The 22237-nt window shown below is 34.8% G+C and overlaps 1 protein-coding gene across 1 annotated transcript; it reads left to right on the top strand.

The window, feature by feature from the left end:
- Positions 1-117: 117 nt before the first annotated feature.
- On the top strand, positions 118-20934 carry LOC105256957 (mothers against decapentaplegic homolog 3). The gene is made up of 6 exons (XM_011267263.3): positions 118-635; positions 16809-17017; positions 18002-18210; positions 18340-18563; positions 18873-19186; positions 19608-20934. Exons 1-6 carry the CDS (start codon positions 433-435, stop codon positions 19874-19876), a joined length of 1428 nt encoding a protein of 475 aa, XP_011265565.1. The 5' UTR covers positions 118-432; the 3' UTR covers positions 19877-20934.
- The last annotated feature ends 1303 nt before the right edge of the window (positions 20935-22237 follow it).

Raw genomic sequence — 22237 nt, forward strand, 5'->3', positions numbered from 1 at the left:
GAAGCTGAAAAAATGTTACTATGCTGTTTCGTCAAATTTCAACGATTTCACGGATACGGATGCGTCTCTAGGTATTTCTCGTTTCGTGGTCGTCGTCACGGAGATTGCCGATGTCGAACGAGTCGTGACGAAGTGCGGTGCCGAGGGCGCACTATGGCGGCTGTGGTGAAATTTTCGCCGTCTGCGTGAAACAGAGAAAGAAAGAGAGAGAGAAAGAGAGAAAGAAAGGTAGAGAGAGAGAAAGAAAGAGAGCGATCTCGTTGTCGCGAGTCGCGATCGGTATTTGGCGCGGTCGCCGATCCGCGAGACTTCTCCGGGGAGCAGGCTTCGTCGAGGGGGAAACCGAAAGTCAAGTAACGTCACGAATTCGTACGCGTTCCGCGACGGCAACGGCGGCCCCGATGCGGGTCGCGCGCGCTCGTCTCAGGGCAAATGATGACTTCGATGTTGCCCAGCTTTAACCCGCCTATCGTCAAGCGGCTGCTGGGCTGGAAGAAGGCCGAGAGCGAGGACAAATGGAGCGAGAAGGCCGTTAAGAGCCTGGTGAAGAAGCTCAAGAAGTCGGCGGGCCTCGAGGAGCTCGAGAAGGCCATCACTACGCAAAGTTGCAACACCAAGTGCATCACTATACCGAGGTATGCCTGCACAAATACCTGCACCTGACGTACCTGGGGCGTTCGCGATATACGTTGTACGCAATTTTTAGAATTTTTAGGAAAAGCGTGCGAGAGGTAGAGCACCTCCGATAGGGAATGAGAGAGAAAGAAGGAGCGAGATGAGCGGGAGAAGAAAAGAAAGCTCGCGCGCGCGCGCGGGTCGCGTACGCGCCCCGCATGTGTGTGTGCGTGTGTGCATCGTGTTTATGTGTGCGTCGCCCCGCATCTGTAAAGACGCACGTTCATCGCGCGTATGACGTTGGCACTTGTCCGTTCTTATTAGAGATCGCCGCTCTCACACACGTAACCCGTGCGTGCCGGGATTCATATACATATATATACAATATATATATATATATATATATATATATATATATATGTGTGTGTGCGTGTGTGTGTACGCGCGCGTTTGCTATTGAGATGATAAGCGGCGAGATGCTCGGTACGTGACACGCACGTGAGAGGTCGTCGCGTATATTCCTCTATCTACGATGGGCCACGGATGGATGCGCGTGAGACAACGTCACGTTTAGGCCGGTCGAGGCGATAACGCGGCCACAGGTAAACATCGCCCCCGCGGCCACGTGCGGGGAGCATATGTGGAACACGCGAGCAAGGGTTACGAGTTGCGTTCTCGTGAGTATAACAAGATACGGGGAATATCAAAATTCGAGAATGTGTTTGTTCAGTTTGTGTCAGTCTCTACTCCGGGATTTTCGCGCGATCGAATTCATTTTCTTCAATTCAATCGAAAATGGAGAACAATGTCTAGTTTAATTCTATTTTTAATATTGTTTTCGTCAAGCATTTAATTTGCTCGTATATTCTTTGTTTATGTAGAAATGATAATAATAATAATATAATAATTTATGACAATAATAATAGTAATAGTAATAGTAATAATAATAATAGTAGTAGTAGTAATATAATAATAATAGTAATAGTAATAATAGTAATAATAATAATGATAGTAGTAGTAGTAATATAATAATAATAGTAATAGAAATAATTTGATAAAAATAAATAATAATAAATTTGATGCTAATAATAATAATAGTAATAATACTAGTTTTTGTTACAAAATACAGTATTTGACAATAGTGTACTAAGAATAGACGGAACTAGCGCATTGATAAAATATCCAATCTCGATAATAACTCAGGAATGATTTTTAGTCTGCTCCGCGATTTTGCGAGATGTTACTAATTAATTTTCTTAAATTCAGCACTCAAAAGTGGAGCATCGATTCATTTAATTTCTATCTTTGACGTTTAATTCCATCGAATTTGTTCGTACATCCTCCATTTGTATACAGAAATTTAATAATAATAATAATAATACTTTTTCCTTGCACAAAAGATAATACTTGACAATAGTATACTAACAACAGACGGAACCAGCGCACTGATAAAATATCAATAATAGCAATAATAAATTAGTAACACAATTTAATATAATTAATTGCGTATATTTGATTAATATATTTAATATATTTAATATATTTATATTATATTAATATATTATAACGACATACATCGAATGAAAAAAATTCAAATCTTATGTCAGCACGTGATTATTGCGTACTATACATATGCTTGTTATCGATAAAGATTCGTTCTATTCAATTCGATTAGGAATCGTTCCGAGTGCGACGATGACGCAAATGCGATCTCCTTAGTTCGCATTCAAAGGAACTCCAAATGCGTTCGTCGTTGCGTAGGCGAAGAGGCATTTATCAATCGCTCGCGAAATGTTATAATCGTGTGTACGAGAAGCGCGAAGTGTTTTCTTTTCCTCGCTCTCTAAGAATGTTTTCGAAGTTGAAATAATCACGTGCGCCGAGTAATCTTTTAATCCCCGGTGAATAAGTTTTAACGAACTCGATTGCGCTCTTTCCTAGTATTCGATTAATATTATCTTCCATCCTCTGGTGCATCCTGAGTGCCGGAAAGCTGCTGTAAAAGACGCTAATTAATGTTTTTAAAGTTTTTTTACAGATAATTTTTTAAAATTCAAATATTAATTATTCATTAAATTACGATTATTAATTAAATAATGTGCGTTTTTCTTATTAATTAAACATCTTTTTAAAGTTCTTTCCAGATAATTTCTAATAAAATTCAAGAGTAATACGGCTATTAATTAAATAAAGTTTCTCTTTACCAGATATTTGTATTTGTATTCGCTTGGTCAGGCTTTTCAAACGCAAACAGAGAGAGAGATACTGTCCTGTAAAAGTAAGTGGGCGGTATATTAGTACATTGTTCGGGACAACGAAGCGTATAAATGATCAGGCTCTTCAGCGCGCTTTTCCCAGTTCGTTTCACGTCACGGGATAAATAGTAATTAATTCACGCAACAGTCGTTTTAATTCCGTCAGGCCTCGTGTTGCAGACGAACGATCATACGTGCTTTTTCTCCCTCAGCTTTCCGGCAAAAAAGTAAATCATTAACAACAGACAAATATTAACAAGAGAAAATATTAACAAGAGAATTATTCAGAAAATACACAGCTTTGTCAAATCAAGAAATTAATGAAAAATTAATCGACATTACCTCAGTTGTTTGAAAAGAAACTTTTATTACTTTTTATTACTTTTATTAAATAAAATTTTATATAAAGTAAAAAAATAATCTTTTTAAAATATTTAAAAAAATAAAAAGCTACTTTTTGCATAAATAAATGAAAAATCAATGAAAAATTTAATAATTCTAATTAATATTAATTTAAAACTCTTAGAAGAACAAATAAGCCGATAATTAAAAAATAAAGAATTTTTTTACGGATCAGCAGATATGAGTTTTGATTAATTAAAGATAATTATGAAACTATCGTGTAGTAAAATGATGGACAGTTGGAATAAAAAAGATGCCAGGTGAAGTTAGCCAGGTGTAAAATGCCCTCCTACTAACTGATCATGGAGTGTGAAAAAATGGAATTGTCGCAAACTCAATTATCGAGATAAGAATCTTGATTAGTAGTCAGTTTCGTTATTTTTTGCGCGAAACAAAGCGTAACAAGACAAGGAGTGATAATCAACTAATAGCGACGAGATATTTAACTGCGATATCTTATCTCGTGAAATGTGTTTCTTTGCAAATTGCGTTGTCTATTTTCTAATAGTGCGTAATAGATTTTAACGATTTTTATTTTCTCTGAATTTCCCTAATCGATAAATCACGTAGTATTTATTATTTATTATTTTATCTTATATACACGCAAAAAAACTTCAATTTTAAATCAAGTAAACATACCAGCGGTATCATATACGTTTGCAAAAATTAAACGTAGCTTCGTTTATCCCTGCGGAATATACTATAAAATGTGCAGGGAATATGAAAAGCACAATAATACAAAATTAATATCGTATCTCACAGTATTTAATTGTTGCAATTACACTTTATATTATTACTGATTACATGAAATATTCACTGGTATATCCTGAACGTTAACGTTAAATTTGAAATATAATTATGAAATATGAATAATTACGAGCTTATGTCATTATAATTGTCACCAATTATTGATGATTGCAGAATATTTAATTTCCATGTACATTGATATAAATCTCTATTACAAAAGGCATTATTAAAAATTGATTTTGTTTAAAAAAATCTAATATTATTTCACGACGCATCTCCTTACGATCTAACTAGGACTCGAGGTTGAAAAAATATCTATAAATTATAACTTGTAATTATTATTACAAGTTTTATTTGCGCGTGTGTCCGCGCACAGATTATTACAATAATTACACATCTACGCAAATAATCATAACTGCAAATCGATTAGATTATTCGATATATCGTCTCATTATAAATAAGGATTCTGTTCTGTCACGTATACGCATCCTTGCGAACGAGCATAAGATAATTTATATAGATATACTTGATAAGTCAGAATCCTTTGTTCTTCTTTGACATTTCCAATCCTCGAACACGAGGAAATTTATTATTATTTATTTAAATTATTATTATTGTTATTTTTATTATTACTATTATTATTTATTATTATTATTTATTTATTATTATTATTAATTTATTTATTATGATTATTATTCGTTTATTTAAATTATTATTATTTATTTATTTAAATTATTATTATTATTTATTTATTTAAATTTATTATTTATTATTATTTATTATTATTATTACTTTTTCATATTTTCAATATTTATTGGCCAAGTCTTGATCTATCTTGCAGTCTTCAGTACTGAATTAGAATTCATCGACGATTTGATTAATTTCTCGGCTGAATTTTTAAGCAATTCTCGTTAAGGAGGATTAGATCCAGACTCTCTCTCGAAGGATCCCGTACACATCGGAATGATATATGTGGCGCTTCACTCGTGTACATCGTATATATATCTATACAGTCGTAGCCATTATACGGGAATCGATTGCGGCGTGCGTGCCGCATGACAACTTTATTAATAGTTAGTAGTCCTGGCCGGCCGAGGCGCGATGACGAGCCTCTCCTCGGCCAAGGATATCCGGTAGCGGGAGAGGGAGAGCCGCGAGCGAATCCTTTTCACCGAGTCGAGTCGCGCGAGGCCGCGCGAACGGAACGCGCGCGTTTCCGTCTCTTCCGAGACTTTTCGCGAGCTGTCGCGATTTCGCGAGGGACGAGCGTGAGAAAAACCCGTGAAAAAAAATCTTGAATGCGCGAGGAAGAAAAAAATCGCAAGGATCTTGCGACTGGTGTTTCCGATGATGCGAAGATGTTGGGTCGAGACGACAGGAAGGGAAAGGGTCAGAAGAGGCGAGCTGTCAAATAAGGCGATCGAGTGATTTCGCAGCAATTTGTTCCGCAGCCAACACGGTGAAGTGCTACACGTGCGTGAGTCGAACCCTTGTACGTCGTTACGTCTCAAAAAGCGACGAATTGTTCGGGAGTGAAGAGCCAAGTCAGAGCTCATCAACGTTTATCGCGAATAGAGTTCGTAAAAAAGATTTTTGCTGATGTTCTCCGCGCAATTATATAGTTATTTTGTTACGACCGTGCGTCTATCGATCGCGTTCCTATTAAGGTTTTTTTTCTTCCTTTGCACGACGTAAAAATATATGTACGTTGCAGCGTGTTCATTTCCTGTGGGAATAAAATTTCGCGTCTTTTTTTAATGATATTAGATCGCGCAAAATGTCAGGTTTAATAAAATAAATAATTATAATAGATGTGTGAATAAAATTATTTATTAAAGTTATTAATTTATTAAATTATTTATTACTAGAGCTCGTTTTTTTCGCGAAACCGAGATAGCTTGGGGGGACAGGATTATAGGCTAGGAAGAAACACGACTAACCACGGTCGGCTTAGACTCTTGATGCAACTCGAAGACTAGGAACCGCTAAGCAATTTCCATTTTTGCGACCATTAACTCTATAACGACATACTTTTTTCCTCATACATTGCCTAATCTCTTCATTATACATAAAGAAACTTTACTAGGTTTTTACTTAGATTTTAATATAATTAATCTCATCTCCAATTCGTATTCATTTCTCCTTAAATTCCAATTTTAAAATTCCAAAATATGGGAGAAATGACCCGTTGACCCCTCTGGTCGCGTTTATTTTTTTGGAAATAAAAACAAGAATAAATAAAAGGGCGTAAAATCATCGAAACACTCGATATCCATTGATATGCGATGGCGCGTATTTAAAGCAGCGTTATTGGACATCGCGACAATAGGGTTCCACGAGGAAACGAAATTTCGTGCGATTGTATCGCACGTGTGTGCATGTGTACGTACACATGCATGTCTACCTTTCTAACGATCCTCGGCCCATCGCGCACATGTCCGGGAGGGCACAACGGGGCACGTGCGAGCGAGGCGCGCGTGCAGATAATGCGCGAAGTGCGTCAGCACGTCCCACGGATTTCGATATATTTGACTACCTGCACGTTGCAACGACGTACAGCAGCAGAGATTCTTCTCGGTTGAAACGCGTGCGCTGCGTTTCATCCTCCTCGTTGCACTTCGCGGTTTTACGCACTCCCGTGTCGATACATATCGAGATATAATAATGCGCGGCTATTGTTTGCGTGTCTCCCCTAATCAACCCGTTGATTACGTGAATCTCCAAGCGATAAAAATATAGCAACGTATCTAGACATGTTTGACGATTAAAATAATTATCGTTGGTTATAATTATATAATGTAAAATAGTTTTATAAAGCTATATTAAAATAGTTTTTTAAAACTATATATATTAAATTGAAGCTTTTCAATTAAGATGCTATTTTTTTATGACGAGATAAAGATCGTAAAGATATAAAAAGCTACGAGTGAGAAAATTCTAAAGCGTAATATATTTGCCATTCTTTTAAAGATCGAAAAGATGGTTTTACTTAAATAAATCCTTCAATTAAAAAAAAAAAGGAATTAAAATATACTAAAAATTTTTGTATCTTTTGAACATCATATGATCTATAAAAACTTTCAATTTATATATATCTTGCTTTCCGTGTTTTTCTCCTCCTCTTGGCATATTAAGCGAAAATTTATGGAGTTTTTGTAAAATATTTAATTTCGATTTTCCGAGTGTGTGTGTGCGTGTGTGCGTGTGTGTAAAGCTATATGAATGAGACTCGTGTATTTCTGAGCACGTAACGTGCGCTTCGCTTGCAAAATCAACAAAATACAACGCCGCGAATGTTTCGCTATCGAGGAAATTAAACTTTGTTCCACTTCTCGAATATGTTACATTATGCGCGTTATATTATTGTCTACTAAATAACGTGCGTTATATGCACGTATGCAAAATGTGCATTACTTGCATTGTGTTCTCGTATAGTTCGCGACGTTGATTCAATACCCGTTAGAAGATAAATTAAGTTCCCACCCCCGCACCCACCCCCTCCATTTCCACGACGTTATCCCCGAACCGCAGGAATAAACCTCTGTGAAATTGACACCCCATTTTCAAAGTTTCGAGGTAATTGATAATTTTGGCTCGTCTGCCAGCAATTTTAAGGTTTCCGATACGCTTCGGAAAAGGTAGCCATCGATATTTGTTGCATCTCCCTCGGATGGACAAATCATTCTGGAAATACAAATTTGCAAAATTGCACGAGAAAGCATCGACTGCGAAAAAAACACGTTTGCATTTTTTTCTCCTTTTTTTATTTTAATTCTCGTCTATTTTCGAGTATTGTTAGAGATAAAATTCCGTCTCCCGACGTATTTTCATATTTTAGCGTGTACTTTACGGCCATCTGAGCCTCTCGCATTGACATTGAACACGATTTTCGCATTATCCGAAATAAAACTTGAAATATCCCGTCGCGTGCATCCGATGCATCCGAAAGCGCACGTCGGGGATATCGATCTATCGGCATCGTGTGTCAAAGATGAATGAAAGATTCTACGATTTATGCACGTGCGATGCGTTCTTCGATCAAATGTAATCGCAAATGTCATTTCGTCTAACAATAAATCCGCAAAAGTGGGACACGTCGAATTTCACGTTATTCAATTTTTTTTTAATTTATAATTTATTTATGTACATAATTGACGAGAATCTAATTCGCCTTCAACATTATTAAGGTCAATCCATTCGATATTAAAGTTTCATCCAGTCATATTCAACTTGCTTAATCAAACTTGCTTATTCAAACTTGCTTATTCAACTTGACTTAAAAAATGAAAAAAATATCGCTGACGTATATATTTCATATATCGCGAGAAAAATCTCGTATCGCGCGATTTAATTGGCCGATTGGAAGACAAAAAAAGCGCACCTTGATCTATCTCTCGGTCTACGTGTCAATGCTAGATTTTTTTTTTAATTTGACGCAAAAAAGAAATCGACGAAGAGAGACAAGGTGGAGACTTTGCATGACCCTTCTCGCGACCCTTGTCGCAAAATCTTGTAGAGATTAATTAAAACATCTCTCCCCCCTTCCCTGCCTCTCTCCCCGACCGACCTCTTCTCTTCAGACACACTTTGCAAATCGTAGCGAGCCGAGTTTCAATCGACGGCGGATTTATCCGGTTTGTCACCCAAGTGGCTCGTCTTGCTTGCTCTTATGGCGTCTATAATTTTATAAAAAGTCTTTTACGTCACGACGACTTAGGAGCTATTGTCTCTTATACAGGGTGTCCCAAAACTCATAATTAATCTTTCAAAGACAGATTCCTGGGATCATTTGGAGACGATTCTTCCTCAGCGAAAATGTCGATGAAGACCATTATTTTTTGCATGTTCCCGATTTTTATCATCATATATCTTTGCAATTAAGCCTTAAATTAAAACTCAACTAAAGTAAACTCTATTTAAAATTAATCGAAGAATGTGGCTTTGTTAATATTTTATTTCTACAAAGCTTAGTTTACTAAAAACCCCTTATTTCCAATCACTTATAATTCGAAAATTATTAGTGCCTCGACATTTTCATTGAGGAAAAATCGTCTTCAGATGATCCCAGGAATCTGTCTTTGAAAGATTGATTATGAGTTTTGGGACATCCTGTATATATTATTTGTCGCTTGTTTTCAAGCGTAAGACAATTTGACGAAAAGATTATTAATATCCCTTAAACATATCTATTTATTATAGGTCTACATATTTCTCTCCGATATTAAATATGTATTTAGACGTTGGAAAATTAAATATATATATTTTGAATGTCTTAAATATTTTAAATACGTGTAAAAAAAATTAATTAAAGAAAAAATTTTATTTAATCAAAGAAAATGTCTTAAATATTTAAATATATTTTTTAAATGTCTTAAATATTTTAAATACGTGTAAAAAAATAATTAAAGAAGAAATTTTATTTTTTCTCGTTTAAATGAAATTTAGGGCATTTCCAATACAGCTAATATCGCTTGGAGAACGTGATTGGTTAAAACTCGATTCGCTTAGCTGCTGGCACTCGAGGCTAGTCGATTGACGCAAGACAATTGACGCGGATAATAATTCGTGGGGAAAATTAATGGCACCGATTTCGCCGAGTGTCTCGCCTGGTAAGAAGAGAAGGGTGTGATTTGCGAAGGAGAGATAGAAATTACGTAAAGGATCGTATCCTATTGTCGCGGTCGCATCGTAATAACGGTATAAAACGTGCATAATGGCATTAGCGATGCTGATGTTAATGCATTATCCGCGGTAAAAGTTTATTTCGCACTTCGTTCACACTACGACTGATTATCCCGGTTGCTTGTTTTATGTCGATTTCAGTGAAAGGAATCACGAACAAGTTGGAAGAACGGAAAGAAAATGGAATTTTCAGGTGAAATATATCGTCGGGAAACGAAGAGATATAATTTTACTTTCCCTCTATATATATATATATATATATATATATATATATATATATATATATTCGATTGTGGATTATATTTTGGAGAAAAGAACAATTTTACGCGTGCCTTGTTGGTTGAACTCTTCGCGAAATTGAACAGGTGCTTTAAAACTTTCATAGTACTTTGTAATATGATAAGAAAGTAAGAAAGGAAGGAGAATCCAACTATCGGAGCAAGAAAAAATAGAATTTTAAGGCGAAATATTTCGTCAGAAAACGAAGAAATTTAAAAGACGCGTGTAAAACTAAACTTTTATAGCTTGCATATTATTAGAAAAATATACAGGATGTCTCATTTTAACTTTCGGATCAAAATATCTTAATTCCACGAGATTTTAGAAAAAAATATTTTAAACAAAAGTTGTATAGTTTCAAGAGGGGCATAAGATAGTGGCAATTATTTGGCCTTGGACAGTCGTTTAAAGATCACATGAAGGTCACCTTCAATTTCTTAAATGGAAACCCCCATTTTTCGTTGCATATTTTTATAGCTTACCTCGAGAGCTTTTCAAAACACTATAATAAAGTATTTTTTCATTCAGTACTTTTCGAGTTATGAGACTGGAAATAATTTCTTAATTTTACATAAACCATAAAATATCTAGTGAAATATTTATTTTTCGATTATCTTACCTTGATATTTTTATGTACAAAATAATGAGAGAAATAAATTAGTGTACAGAAAACAAACAGTTGTTTTTAAGAAAAAATATAATTATATTAAAATATTTCTAACTCTATATCGAATTATGCAAAAATATCGAATTAATTCGGGAAAGAAAATCTAATATAATTCTGCATAATTATAAAAATATTGATATAACAACATATAAATGATAATAAAAATAGATCTTACTTAATTATATACAGTTATATATAATTATGTATAAACGTTTTTTCTTTTCGTTTTAAATTTTATTACAACTTTTAATTTAAATCGCAATATTTCTCTCTGTCTTTCTCTTGATGTCTTTCGATTTCTTGAATACGAAATAATCAATTTCATTATATATGTGCGGCTTGAAGGTAAAAAGACGAATGTCCTATATCTGAATACACGTCGTTTCCTTCCTTCTACTCGCGTGCCATAGAATGTTATATTGGTTGTTTTAGACACAAGGTTGCATCGATATATAGTCGTTTATTAAACGTAATGTCGGCAAGCAAAAAGCATGGAAAACGAACACACGAACAAAATTAAAAAACGCTTCGCATTACATTCTGACAGTAGTAGTAGAAATGCTCTTTGAACCGAGATAACGAATCCGTCGAATTTTATTACGGATTGTCGATGAAACTTTTCATTTAATTACACGTTGCAATGGTAAACGTTAACGACAAGTCGCTGGAAATGGAAGGAGGAGAGAGCGAATTAATCTGTTTTGCATTTCAGTTTTTCGGTATCTCTTGAATTTTCGATATATTTTTTTATCACATAAAATTCGCGCACATCGAAAAGTTACCGGGAATTGAAAAGCAATACAAACGATTTTTATTAACGACAAAAAACGTTTTTCCTCAAACGTTTTCCGCCTGTAACTGTCCGCATATAATACGTTTCCTGGCGGAGAATAAATGGAAGAAATACAGAGATACACAAAACTTTTTCATTAGTTTCCTCGCGATATATATATATATATATATATATATATATATATATATATATACATATATATTGACGTGTGTGTCAATATTTCATTGTGTGAGAGAAGCTATCTTTTTTTGGATGAATGGAAACGGTACAATTTTATCTGAGATATACCTTAATAAAGACGTATACGTGCATGCTTGGAATCCTGAAAGTATGTATGAAATTTCATTCATCAATCGATGGATAATATTAGATTGTTATCACATTGTTGGATTAATCTCTATTTTATTCGATTTAATGATATGACATTCGATAGATGCTTGAATAATAAATCTTGATGGGCGATATCTTTGGTTTTATTCATTGCACGAGTATGCGTTTTAAAAATTTTAAACAACATTCAAGTTTACGAGAGCACTTCATGATTCCATGAATAATCGACACTTACACATTGTAACAGAACGTCAAAAGTCCAAGAAGCCGAGAAATTTACAGGAATAGAAATCGAGATCTCTCTCTTGATCGATATAAAAAGCTGTCAAGTACACAAGGACACGTTGTAAGAAATATAATTTTTATTTTTTGCTCTCATTTAAAGCAAAGTTATGATGCATGTAAATTTTACACATCATTATTAATAGTATATGCATAATATAATAATGTTTAATACGATATATCTATTTTATATCTATTTTTTTTTAAATGATGTACAATGAATAATTAAACAGACTTGAATGTTTCATTAATTATTTGTCTAGAGTAAAGTACAGTACTAAGCAATAGCAATTGTAGATTTAAATAGTCGGACATCTTTTCGATTGGAAGACTCTCTTGGCGTGCATAAAGCGAGTAGAGTTGGAATGGAGACTATCAGCACAGCCGGCAGCAACGGACCGATAAGAGAACCGGAGGAAGAAAGAGGTCTTAGAAAAAAAGGCTGGATCGATAAGACAAGCCAACGTAACGTAATCGGCCCCGATAAGTTATATCTCCTTGAGGTCGCGAAGCGGAGAATTATGCTATTTCGTTTTCGTCAGTTTCGAGGATAACGAGAATATAAAAGGTCTGTGCGAAACCAACAATGCAATAGAAATAAAGTTACGGACAATTTTGGAGCATTCGTTACGTGTCTATGAAAAGAAGCAGGCTTAAATAAAGATATCCACATGGCTCTAATTTGTATATTAAAATAGATGGGATTATTTCGGATGTCCCGAATTTTATTTGTGTATGAAATTTATTGATAACGACCTTTCGAGCTCGTTATACGTGATATACAGGATATTTCTTAATAAGTGCGAAAAATTTTAGGAGATGATTCTTTGTCGAAAATTAAGGGAGGTTTTTCATATAAACATATACTCCTACATCCCTTCCTATGGAGTTAGACTGCTCCAAAAATGAGGGTAAAAATTAGGTTTTTATTTTTTTCTCAAATTTGGAACAAGTTAAAGAAATGAAATTAGATGGATTTTCTACTAATAAAAAAGATTATTTATTAAAATTTTTGGCAGTCTCCTGTATTGTTATAAGAGGATGAAACTAGTAAGCCCCATTCAATTTTTTATTAGAACTTTTTAATATTTATATGAAAAATCTCTCTTAATTTTCGACAAAGAATCATCTCCTAAATTTTTCACACTTATTAAGATACACCGTGTATACTTGGCAAACTTTTCCTCCTCTCGTTTTTACGAATGAGCTTCTGAAAACGGGATTTTCTATTTTATCTCGTTTTGATGATAGATGATGGCGTGATCGAGATATATATTAATAATCTTGTAATCTTTGGAGCAAGACACACATACGAAATGACCCTAGGGGGGGAAGAACCTTGAGCTACCTGATAATTGATTCTTCAAATTTTCACGAGACCGAGAAAATTGCTTCGGGAATGTTTATTTTGCGTGGAAGCAAGAAAAGTATCTCGATATTTACAGTTCGCACGATCGCTAAATCGATTTATCGCGTGTGCGAATAAGCGAGCGCGCATTTCGATGGAAATAATATATTCATCATCATTTATTTATTCATTTATGTTTATTCATTTATATCATTATTTATTTAGCACGATATATAAGAAAATCAATTATATATCAGAGAAATCAATTATATATAAGAAAATCAATTATATATAAGAGAGAAGAGAAAGGAAAGGCTCGAAGTTGAAAGGCACAAAAACATTAAAAGGGAATAAAAATATAATAAAAATATGAATATAATAAAAAATATAAATATATTAAAAATAAATTAAAATATAATGAAAATAAATTAAATTAAATATAATAATTTAATTAAAATTAAATATAATAATTAAATATATAATTTAATAATTAAAAATATAACTTAAATTTAATATAAAAATGAAAATTAATATCATGAGTCCTATACAATCACATAATAATGTCTTTGTTGATCGAGAAGATAAGAGGAGAGCTTTTCTTAAGTATTGTACATTAAATATTGATATGTGTGTACGTGGAAGAATATAAAAAATAAATATAGAAATACTTGGAAAGGAGAATTGTGATCGGTAATGATTACATGATTGTGGTTAAACTGACCAGTTGCAACGCAAAACTTGGTGACGAGGAAATCGTGATATTGAACACGCGCTATTACATCATCGAATGAATAGTTGAATAGATAATCTAAGAATTCTTTTTATTCTTTCTATTCTTCGATTCTTTCGATTTTTCTTAACCTTTAAACGCTTTTATCGCGCTTATTCTATCTATTTTCTTCTTTTTGCCCCTTACTCTTGGTATATCTGAAAAAATGAAATAAAGCAACGGAATAAAAAGCTATTTTTCTCGTAATGTTTTCTCTAAATTCATATTCTCTAAATTCATATTCTCTAATTTCATAAATGTAAAATTTATTTTTAAATTTGTCTATCAATATTTTTTTTAAATTATATATTATAAAAAAAAATTATATAAAAAATTATATGATGAGTCTTATATATATGATTTATATGTTCCAGAGAAGTAAAAATAAACTCTTTAATTGTACTAATATTCACGATTGTTCTTTATCTTATCTTATAGACTATAGTAAAATCTTCGTGGCGGGTACATGTTCTATTGCGATTAACAGATAAGATAGCGATAACAAGACAATCATATAAATCTCGAGCGAACGTTCCTAAATTATTATATAACAAAGTGCGGTGTCATGCAAGAACGATAATTGAGAGTGTAAAAACGCGGAAAAAACGAGCGAGAGAGAGAGAGAAAAAATGCAACAGGGAACGAACGATCGAGAGGCGATGCAGATACACATACACATAGAAAACGAGATGAGCTCAAGGCTACATTATGCATCGACGGAAATGTTACACATCTAATCTTATTATAATTTTCCCAAGCATAATTTCCGCCGTCTTTTCTCACCTCCAGTCACCTTAGAGAGAGAGAGGCGAATAGACGAGGAATATTTCTCAATTTTTGTCATTATTTGATGTATATAATTTCGCTATTTTTTTTTATATTTCCGCACGTCAAGCGAAAAATTTTGCTCGGGGAAGACAAATATTACGATTAGCGAAAATTGAGATTCGATTAGAGGCGAAACACTCCGCATATTTTCATTCCTGCCGAACGGAAAATATTTGCACGACGATGTAATTTCGTTGGCATATTTTATCGGTGTTTCATTCTCGACGATCCGGAAAAGAAAGAGGATTTACTTGGCGGACGCCATCATAGTAGTAAATCCGCGATCCGGAAGTGACAATTCTTATCCCTCGAGGTCCCCTAATGAGCACGCGAGTCGTAATTACGCGAGCGTAATTACGAAAGTCGCGTTAGTCGTTGTTCCTTGGTTGGCGGAATTTCGCGAAACAGGAATGAGCAGCGAATCGTGAGCCTGCGAGAGAATTAAATACCGTTTAATTCCACACGATGGTGCGGAAGAATACCAGCGATTATCCTCTCCGTAAATATGTACGCTCTTCGTCCTCGTGCGGCTTGTCATTAATTTTATACAGCTTAAAGGATCTCGCAATCTTTCTCTCTTGCCCACGATTTCCTTTTATTCGCATAATAATATAGTTACTTTTACAGTTATCCCTCTCTATGATTGAGCGTTGCTCGAGCTTTAAACTCAATATCGATCGAAATACATCAACGTCCCGGAAGTTGATGTAATGGTCGTTTCGTGACGTTATCCGCATTTCGAGAAATTGGGTGTATAAATCTTATTTTCGTTGTATTCATTTTTTTAAAAATAAGTAGAGATGTGTCTTTCGAGTCTTTCATAAATTAATCTGTTCAATCTATTTCTTTCCTTTTTTACGCTCGAGGAAGGACGCACGTCCTCGTCCTGAATGCACGACATTTCCTTTCTTATCGCACGAATTACAGAACGGCACATTGATTATTCCGTAGTTGCAAGGCATTCATGTATTCGACGTACGCCCGCCGGATAATATTGACAAGCTGAATAGACTATTACAATCGGCTACGTGCTATATAGTTTGTTTTGTCTGCGCGCCTTACACCAGCGAAATACGTAATCTCGCGAAATTTCTCCGCCCTAAAGGCTTTACGCAGCGAATTCCACCTGGATTCTCCTTCCTCGCGGACATTTCCGGCGCAGGATGCAGTTGCACGACATGACGCAAATAGAGAGAGAGAGAGAAACAGAGAGAGACGCATAAAAATGTCGAAGAAATAATCTCCCAAGCTTAAAAAAGAGAGATCTTTTAATAAATTAAAATATATGAATTATATAAATTTATTAAAGAATTTTTTAGGAATTTATATGTGTGATGCTTCGAAGCAAAAAGATGTCAGATTTTTTGAGATTGAAATCTATAAAGTGATGTAAAGTTAAAAGACTTTAAGTTTTTGAGTTTTTAAATTTGCAAGATTTTACGTTTTTTGAGTTTTTAGAGCTTTTGAGTTTATGAGATTTTTAGTTATTTTAAGTTTTTATGTTCTCTCTCTCTCTCTCTCTCACAAATTTTAAAAGTTAAAATAAAATAAAAGTTTAAGTTTCAAGATTTTAAAGATATAAAGGAATAAAGACTTTGAATTCATAATTTAATTACATGATAAAATGAGTATAAATGTTGTAAAGATCGATGTATTGAACAGGAAGTCTATCCTAAGCCGAAAGGCAAGGATTAGCGGTCAATAATAATAATAATATACATTAGATTAGATCTTTGAACCTCTGAGATTTTGAAAATCTTCTTTTACTAAATTTCAAAAGTGCGTGACTTACATCTGTAAAATCTTTGCAGGCCTAGTCCGGGCGGTGTCGGCGACAACGGCGTTCAAGGTGTCCGCGGCAAGGGTCTCCCGCACGTGATTTACTGTCGGCTCTGGCGTTGGCCGGACTTGCAGTCGCACCACGAGCTGAGGGCGATCGAGCACTGCGAGTACGCCTTCACCCAAAAACGCGACGAGGTCTGCGTGAATCCTTACCATTATCAACGAATACAAACGCCAGGTAGATAAATACGCCCATCTGCATCGTTGAAACGCATTGCTCCTTTATTTTTTACCTTTCATCCTTTTGCATATGATTAATTTAAATAAAATTTACGTGCGAAAAACGATGTTATCACTTACAGGGTGTCCGCTCCTTAGAAAAGGACAAGGAATTTTCGAAGATTTGTTTTGTATCTGAAAATTAGGGGATTCTCGTGGAGTTTTATCTTTTAAGAAAATTCTCTCTTTGATAATGTTGCTCTTATATTGCAGAAGGCAAGCCAAGTGAATTCAGGATTTAAAATATAAATATACATATTTCTATTTATATTCAGTGTCTCGCCAAAATATTGAATATATAGTATATATTCTTTATTGTAATTTTTAATAAAAATGTTTACGAAACTTCTTCAGTACATTTCCAAATCTAGCATTTGAAATTTAAGTCTATATTTTTTCTTTAAATGTGAGAAACATTAAAAAACGCATACAATAAAAAAAACTTATTTTAAAAAGTGTTGTATCAAGAAATTTTTAAAATATTCTTTTAATCTGGAATTTTGAACAAAAATAGGAAGATCAAGAAGTTTTCAGAGAATTTTTTACATTAAAAAACGCATATAATAAAGAAAACTTATCTTAGAAAGTGTTGCACCAAGAAATTTTTAAAATATTCTTTTAATCTGGAATTTTGAACAAAAATACCTGGAATATCAAGAAATTTTTAGAAAATTTTTTACAAGACTTGAATGCGGACACCCTGTACTTATATTTATAGCGAAGGTGAAATTCATACGTCAACTTGTCTTTATAAGAGAGAAATAGCGATCATCGGTACATATATATTCGGTTTGCTTAAATTACATTCTCTCTGTCTCGCTCTTTCTCTCCCTATTTCCGTTCCTCTTTCCCTGGAAAGGGCTGTTAATCGGCCGTTACAATCATAAGCATAGCAAGGCTAGTAGAATCGCGTGACTTTATCGTGGCACACGAAACTTTGCAGTTTTGCCGGCCATTCTCGTGCCGCGGCACAATCTAGCCAGCGACGAGAACACCGTCCTCTACAACACCTCCCTCGAGGAGCTTAGCGTCAGCGTGCCGGAGAACACGAGCTTCCACGCGACGTTAAATCACCAGCATAATCAACAGCAGAGCATACCGCAGTCCCCGCAACAGCAACAGCAACCAAATAATCCCTACCAAGGAATGCAGGTTAGTAGCTGGGTAAATTATTTATACACCGATTACAATAAAATGCGGACGATTAATTAAAATGTGAGATCTGAATTACTCTCTATTATGAATTCTAATACATGATAAACAATGTCGCGGATTATTTAGAGTATGCAGGCGACGAGTCCGGCGAGTGTCGGAAGCCTGGGAAGCGTGCAGGGCTCGCCCCATCCTGCTCCGGGTTCCATGGATCCACCGGCGGATACACCGCCACCGGGATATATCAGCGAGGACGGCGACAATATGGACCATAACGATAACATGTCTCTGTCACGCCTGTCGCCCAGTCCCGTGGACGCGCAGCCGGTTATGTATTGCGAGCCCGCGTTTTGGTGAGTGCCAGGGATGATTAATGAACAACATTGCATACCGCCTTCCCTTCAGAAATGGCGAAAGACTAAACACTGTTACTCTCATATTTCATACACGAGACAAAATTAATGGTAAAAACGTCCAGAGAGGATCCTTTTATAAATCTGATTGATATTGATGCAAGATAACTGTGGATAAGATCGATATAAAGATAGAAAAATGTCAAGGAACGGAAATGAATTAATTGCCATTCATCCCTTTTTCTTAATCTTCTTTATCACGTCATATTTATGCCGCTTCTATCAACTTCTGTTTTACTGTTTTGTCAGGTGTTCAATTAGTTACTACGAGTTGAATACCAGAGTGGGCGAAACGTTTCATGCATCGCAGCCGAGTATAACAGTGGACGGCTTCACCGATCCAAGCAACTCGGAGCGCTTCTGCCTCGGCTTGTTGTCCAACGTGAATCGCAATACGGTAGTCGAGCAAACCAGGCGACATATCGGAAAAGGCGTCAGGCTTTACTACATTGGCGGCGAGGTATTTGCCGAATGTTTATCCGATTCGAGTATCTTTGTGCAAAGTCCCAATTGCAATCAACGTTACGGCTGGCATCCGGCCACCGTTTGCAAAATACCGCCAGGTGAGGGAAGACATTTTATTGATATTCTTTCTATTTTAATTGATATTCTTTCTGAGATGTACACGATTTACTTCTTATTTTTTTCTTATCGTTGAAGATAATTTTTTTATAATTATCTGCATGTTGGCGAATTATTTCAAAGTTCGAATCTCCTTTTTCGTATTCTATTGCATTAGGATGGTTGAAAATTAATAAATCATATTTAAATTTCTATATTTTCTTTCCATCATTTTTCAATATATTTTTCAATCCCTCTTGGATGCAAATTAATAATTGAAATTCTTTAAAATACCCCAAGTTACATAAGCCGTCCCAACGAAAAATAACGAAGCAATTGCTGCTCGAACTAAATCTTTATTCATTCGTTTGTCATATCGTTCTCAGAACAATATTCAAATTTATTTTATCTATTCCTTCTCAGGATGTAATTTGAAGATCTTCAACAACCAGGAATTTGCGGCATTACTATCACAGTCGGTGTCGCAAGGCTTCGAGGCAGTGTACCAGCTGACGCGTATGTGCACGATCCGGATGAGCTTCGTGAAGGGCTGGGGTGCGGAATATCGCCGGCAAACGGTTACCTCGACCCCTTGTTGGATCGAGCTGCATTTAAACGGGCCGCTCCAATGGCTCGACAGGGTACTCACACAAATGGGCTCACCTCGTTTACCCTGCTCCTCGATGTCCTAAGTCTTTGCATCCTCCTCAAAATTGTTCGTTCGCGATGGAACACGTGAGAGTATCTTTTGTGCGTTGTCGTCGTCGTCGTCGCCGTCATCGATTGGCTTGTCCTTTCGTCGTACAATACACGAAAATATAACTTGTTTACATTTTCTCGAACAAACACACTGCATAGTGACGCATACGAAAAGAAAAAGGCATATAATCTTGCCATACGAAGACGCTAGTTGGCGAAAAAAGAAACGTTCAGGCGCAACGATACCAAGTTTTTCGCATCGTAGCAGTGGCTTTCTTTCAAATACCGTGCAATTGAGCAACAACGGGGCGACCACGGCGTAAACGCGCAAGCAAAAAAGTGCGAAATTGAAAAACGACGACGATCGCTGGCGCGCGACAGTATAAATATCATAGTAAATATATTGAAGCTTGGTTTTAACACATATACATACACAGACGCGCGCGTGCGTACACACATACACACACACACACACACACACAGAGTTCATTGTGATCGAGAAAGGAGGAAATATGTGAAGACGGAAACACGTGAGGACGCGAAAAGACGCGGATCTTTGCCTCGGCTCACTTATATCGCGTGCATGTGCACCGCAATTGGCGTACAAGATATATCCAGGGTGATCATAATCCGAGTTTAGTCGATTCGTGTATAAGTAATAAAAAAAAACGAGAGTGATATTTATATATTATAAATATATGTATATATGTACCGCGCTAATACAGAGCTCAGTCTTTTACATATTTTTATTGCTTATTAAAGCAGACACAACTATTACAGTCGTTGTATTACAGTATACGTCAGATCTTTACGAGATATAATATACATTAATATATTATATGTATGTGCGCGTGTGTATGTGTGTGTATGCATGTGTGTGTTGAGATTTCACTACTACTTGAATCTGGAAAGAACTTGAATATTTTATATATTCGCTCAAAGTACACCCAAGTACATACACACACACACACATATGCGTGCATGCACACATGTGTATATATATATATGTCTCATTTCATATTTGTTATGGAAGATCACGATAGCATGATAGCATATACCGGTAAGAAAGTAAGGTTTAAAATTTATTGCGTGCATAAGATTTTCCAGTGGTAACATAACGTTATCTGTGTGTTTATAAAATTGACGGTTAGATTCCCATATCTTTGAAGCCATAATGTAAAATTTCAATAGTATTTTTAGCGGAAAATATGGAAAAATAGTTAAAAAATTCTACGATCAATAAATATTGTTTATAAACATTATATTTAAACAATATTAACGCTAATATATATTATGAATATGTAATTTCATAACTGTATATATTATACGTTTTCGTTTGACCTTCCTTATATTGAAATCAGATGGAACAATGATTGACTTCTATGTTTTTGATTTTTTTTACGACTTTGAAAATACTTGAAGAAAGATGCTGTTTAGGCATGAACTTTTCAAGAATTTTATTTATTAATGATATTTATTAGTCGTAGAATTCTTTAAATATTTTTCCGATACTCTCCGCTAAAAATACTATCGGCATTATTTTTACATTATGGCGCCAAAGTTGTGGGAATCGTGCCAAATTGACATATATATCAATGATATATATTTTTTCTAGTGAATTAAAAATGTATTCTATATGACTCACTCTCGAATGTACATTTAATGCGATTGCTTATGACATTTTAGCATAATGAGTACATTTATTTGATTGTTATGTATGTTTTCTTTAATGACAAACGTAAACATTTAAAAAATGCAAGATTTATGTGCATGAAGAAACTTTTAATATATATATATATATATTTAATATATATATTTAATATATTTAATTTATGTTGTATTTTTTTATATATACTCTCTTTTAACATTTCTTTGGATTCGAGAAATAAATTTTGCTTTGTTTAACAATAAAGGTACTGGTGTATCTAAACTGTTGCAAGTATAGTAGGACCTCTCTAAGCTATGCGTAACTTTACTATTCCTAATATTTCTTCTCTTTCCACATATATTTTCATTGATGCTAATATTTTGACATCTTTGTGTTATAATAAGTAGATTACATGTCGATGCGCATAGCAATATTTCATTACATTCTGGAAATGCAAACAATTGATTAGTTTTGTATAAATATTTTGTGTAAAAATATTTTATAACTATTTTTTTCCAGGAATTTCGTTCTACCGCGTCCAGCCTCATTTGTTGCCCAAATTATGAGGTTGTACTAAAATGTCTTCTTATATTTTTCTCACCTTTTCATATAAGACTCATCCTTATAGTTTTGTCTTATTGTTGCGGACAAAACTCTACCATTCATATACTTATTTAGATATTGTTATATTGATTGATTTACAATC

The sequence above is a fragment of the Camponotus floridanus genome, unplaced genomic scaffold (assembly GCF_003227725.1).
Source record: "Camponotus floridanus strain SB8 unplaced genomic scaffold, Cflo_v7.5 scaffold24, whole genome shotgun sequence".
NCBI lineage: Eukaryota > Metazoa > Arthropoda > Insecta > Hymenoptera > Formicidae > Camponotus > Camponotus floridanus.

Excerpts from the sequence above, each read along its gene's own strand:
- LOC105256957 (XM_011267263.3), top strand. The coding sequence starts at position 433 with ATGATGACTTCGATGTTGCCCAGCTTTAACCCGCCTATCGTCAAGCGG. Across the intron at positions 17,018-18,001 it reads TCAACGAATACAAACGCCAG|TTTTGCCGGCCATTCTCGTG; the intron begins GTAGATAAATAC and ends GAAACTTTGCAG. Across the intron at positions 18,211-18,339 it reads ATCCCTACCAAGGAATGCAG|AGTATGCAGGCGACGAGTCC; the intron begins GTTAGTAGCTGG and ends CGGATTATTTAG.